At 35.0% G+C, this 3,854-nt stretch overlaps 1 protein-coding gene across 3 annotated transcripts; it reads right to left on the bottom strand.

The window, feature by feature from the left end:
• Positions 1 to 303: 303 nt before the first annotated feature.
• On the bottom strand, positions 304 to 3,534 carry Wwox (WW domain-containing oxidoreductase). 3 transcript variants are annotated; one of them, XM_018513862.1, is made up of 8 exons: positions 3,410 to 3,534; positions 3,131 to 3,267; positions 2,979 to 3,043; positions 1,673 to 1,909; positions 1,409 to 1,604; positions 1,145 to 1,330; positions 814 to 1,069; positions 304 to 537 (listed from the first exon to the last, which is right to left on the bottom strand). In XM_018513862.1, exons 2-8 carry the CDS (start codon positions 3,220 to 3,222, stop codon positions 352 to 354), a joined length of 1,218 nt encoding a protein of 405 aa, XP_018369364.1. In that variant the 5' UTR covers positions 3,223 to 3,267; positions 3,410 to 3,534; the 3' UTR covers positions 304 to 351. The 3 variants fall into 3 exon arrangements, with proteins under 3 accessions (XP_018369364.1, XP_018369363.1, XP_018369365.1); XM_018513861.1 differs by lacking the exon at positions 3,410 to 3,534 and having other exon boundaries at positions 3,131 to 3,379; XM_018513863.1 differs by lacking the exon at positions 3,410 to 3,534 and having other exon boundaries at positions 3,117 to 3,379.
• Positions 3,535 to 3,854: the final 320 nt, after the last annotated feature.

Below are 3,854 nucleotides of genomic sequence, written 5' to 3' on the forward strand. Positions count from 1 at the left end.
ATTCATAAGAGTGAGAGAGAGAAAAGTAAAGATTTTCATATAACAATAACATTTTAATTAGACATGTAAGTCCAATTCTCTAAGAAGTCCACGTTGATTTTTCATATGTACAAACTACTAGTCTGTAAACTATTATTTCGTAAGCACAGCTCTTATACAAAGCAAACGTTGTCACGACGTGACAGCTGTAGAGCGCCATATTGGACTAAGCAATGGTAAAGATCATGGTAGAATTTAAAGGAACCTCATTGGTGAAGCAATGAAAAATTACTAGGAACAGACCGGTGTAAGTGGTGTCATATGGATTGTGTCATGTTAAATGACAACTTGAGAAGATAATAATTCTTATATTTAATTATTTCTCTTTAATACATCTGTTATCATATCCTGGCTGAGAGTCCACAATTGTGCAGCTAACGCAGAATCCAGTGCGGCATTCGATGGTTGGCAATGGCAACAGTTGTTAAAATAGCTGCCTGTTACACCCTCTAATTCAGGAGCAGTAGCGCAGAATATAATAGTGCTCGCTGCTTGTTGCTGGAATACGTTTTATGTAATTCGATCATTATTTTACCTATTCTTCATAATATGAACATAAATCAAAAGGGCACAATAACATAACGAAATAATAAAGTATTAGAAAATGCAACTGAATAGGATTTTATCATATAAATTCATCTACATATGTACTAAATATTGAGAAGGAGATAAAACTAAACGATCAATCCTCTTTGTATTATTTTAAAGAGTACCTATACTATTCAAAATTTAAATCTATAGTGCTTCAAATAGATTAGGAGATTTATACCATACCAATGATTTTGTAAATGGTCGTGCTAAGGCAAACAATAATCGGTACAGCCACCAATGGCGCGATAAGGATGTAGACACTAGGTTACCAGGATGACAACCAAATACGCCTACGGAGGGCCATTGGCGTGCCAGTTCCTGCACGAATAAAATATTACAGAGCTTTGATTCATTATATGCTGCCATCGCCCAATACTTGTATGCTGGTACAGACAAAGTTAACTGGTGAAGATCTTCTACAGATCGTATTGATGAAAATCTATCAAAAGTATATCTGATTACAAAAATTCTCAATATAAATGACATTATACAAGAGAACGTATCAAGAAGTTACCTATGTGATTCACTGGAAACTACTACGATTCTAGGATTGTTAGAGCTCTGTATAGTCTGTTTCAATAGAAGCGTCAAATAAAATTGTGACAAGTGATTAACTTGAAACGTTGTCTCATAACCATCTTTTGTAAGTTGATAAGGTAGTCCAAACACGCCTGCATTTAATATAAGAATGTCTAGAAATCTAAAAAATTAGAAAATTCCATATAACAAAAATAACAGTAATATATATCAAAATAATTATAACTACTAAAAAATTTACTTAAATTTCTGCTTAAACTGTTCAGCAGCTTCACGTACACTGCTCAATGATGATAAATTCATTTCTAAAGCTACACAATTTGCAGTATCTTTCTCTTGTCGAATGCGTCTTATAGCTTCATTAGCCTTTTCCATATCTCTACAAGCTAATATTACATTACAACCATGCAAGGCTAATGATCTAGCTGTTTCATATCCTACAGAAAATTTTGTCTAATTAGTAAAATTGTACAATAATGTTATAACTATAATTATTCTCACTTACCAATGCCTGTATTAGCTCCTGTAACAAGAGCAACTTTGTTACGCAGATCTCGGCCATGTAACACTGCCAAAGCAGTACTACTTCCATCGAATCTTTGTCGTATTATTTGAGACATCTCTCTGTATTCAGTAGCAAATGCTAATCGTGGATCAGTGTAAGTTGTTGTACGATTTGTATGGTCGATATATAGAACTTTACCGTCATCTGATATACATCTCTCCCATCCAGATGGTAAATCTATTTAATTTTTTTAATTTAACCTTTACTTTTAATTCTATAACAGTTAACTTTTAACACTCTTAATAATTTAACAAGTTCTCTTTTTTTTACTTTAATATCAATTTTGTCTAATACAAAGTGATCAATAAATTAACATAAAATAATTCGATAAAGTCTTACAATGTAAGGGGCCGAGCACAATTAAAAGAACAGGGAACTGGCAAAAAAAATTTCAACTTAAGCTCGTAACACATACAAAAACATAAAGCAGTAAGCGAATTGGCCAATCATAGTAGAGACTGTAAGGCTAGTAGTGAATTCAATGTTGCGATTTCCTTAGTGCTTACGTCTTTAGTTTCCTTACTGCCTTACGTTTTTAGTTGCTTCTTCCATTTACACCGATTCTCAGATAATTCTCACTTGCGACATCATAACTCAATTGAATGTACGTACCTTTTGCATTTTGACAAGTGAGATTTAACTGAGTTTTTGCCTATAATCTGTACAAGATCGAGACCGTGTGCTTTAGTGAGTCTCGTAAACTCACTTTAAAAGTGAGATTCGAACCTGTGTTGTCATGTAATAACTTTTTACCAAAGTGAGCAAATAATGACGTCATTAATCTGAGTATATGAAATACTCAGCTCACTTTAGACTCGGTTTTACTTGTGTACAAATGGAAAGCAACTTTTGTTCGTGCTATGGGCTTTATAAAAAACTATCGATGCTTTCTAGCAAGTAACACAGTGTGACCCAGTGATCATGTAATCTTTGGAAGCTATCCAGCAAAGGCATAAATCAACTCAAGAGTAATTCTCTCTTTGTTTCTTACTGATTATCGACAGGATGACTCTTGTGTCAATTTGTGTCTCTTGCTGGAAAGCTCCCTTCATTTAACATTAGTAAACAACAAGAATATAATGATTCACTGTGTCGTCTGTGTCTCTTGCTGGAAAGCATCCTATGCACATACTACAAAATACACAGTTTTTGAAAGGTTGAAATTCTTATTCTCCGTTCCCTATTCCTTATTTCTTTAATTGTGCGTAGCCCCTAATAAAGTGAAATGAAAAAAACAAATGTATACCTCCGTTGACGATCTTTTTACGGCCAGTTCTAGGATGCATCCACTGCGTGCCCTTCGTGTAGTGACTGCAACACGGTATTTCGTGAGAATACACTCGCCTATCTCAATTAATCTTTTCGTATCATGAGATATGCAAACTTCATATTGATTACTTCACGTAATAAACGTTTCCATCTAATGTTGTTCTCTCTTCCCATCCTGGCGGTAACTCATCCTCGCTATCGGAATCATTCAAAATAGCCATGACTGATTCACTGAATCCATAGATCGGTTTTTCGTGGTTATAAACTTAAAATGAAAAAGGAAAAAGGTATATGTTTGACAATTTGATATTTGTCAAAACCGAGAAAAGGAGTTCTAGTGCAGTTTAGTCGAGTGCACTTTAGTTCAGTTTAGTGGAGGAACAAAAAAACAGATTACAGACCATATGAATCCGTATTCCAATCATGGTTATGTCAGATCTCAACCAGAGCGCCACCCATGTATCATTGCATCCTTGTTATTTACCAAAAGTTAAACAAGGACGACATGGCACTTGGAGTGGGAATCCGAACACGTTTTTGTACATACGTCGTAATAAAATAATTTAATTATTAACAAAAGTAAATAAAAAATTTTCCTTTATTTTTCGTTTCACCATATTTAAATTATGCTGCGCTTGGAAGGAAGTTTCAACAGCAACGATTGGTCGCGTCATATCCTTTTTTGGCCAATGAGAATGGAGACATCTTTGGCCGGACTTCTATTTCTAGGGTCTTTGAGCGGAACCAATCAAAAATCATCACTCGGTGTCCAAACTCTTTTGGTTCCTGCACAATGGACGCGGAAACGTTTACCGCGCAACAAAACATGACGCGGCACTCGGCAGTGGCAGTT

This window comes from Trachymyrmex cornetzi, unplaced genomic scaffold, assembly GCF_001594075.2.
Source record: "Trachymyrmex cornetzi isolate Tcor2-1 unplaced genomic scaffold, Tcor1.1 scaffold482, whole genome shotgun sequence".
In the NCBI taxonomy this organism is placed as follows: Eukaryota; Metazoa; Arthropoda; class Insecta; order Hymenoptera; family Formicidae; genus Trachymyrmex; species Trachymyrmex cornetzi.

Bases quoted from the DNA above. Each gene is read 5' to 3' on its own strand.
- Wwox (XM_018513862.1), bottom strand. From the start codon at position 3,222: ATGGCTATTTTGAATGATTCCGATAGCGAGGATGAGTTACCGCCAGGA. The intron at 3,044-3,130 runs GTAATCAATATG...ACCGTGTTGCAG, and splicing joins GGAAACGTTTATTACGTGAA to TCACTACACGAAGGGCACGC. The intron at 538-813 runs GTATGGTATAAA...AACGTATTCCAG, and splicing joins GACCATTTACAAAATCATTG to CAACAAGCAGCGAGCACTAT.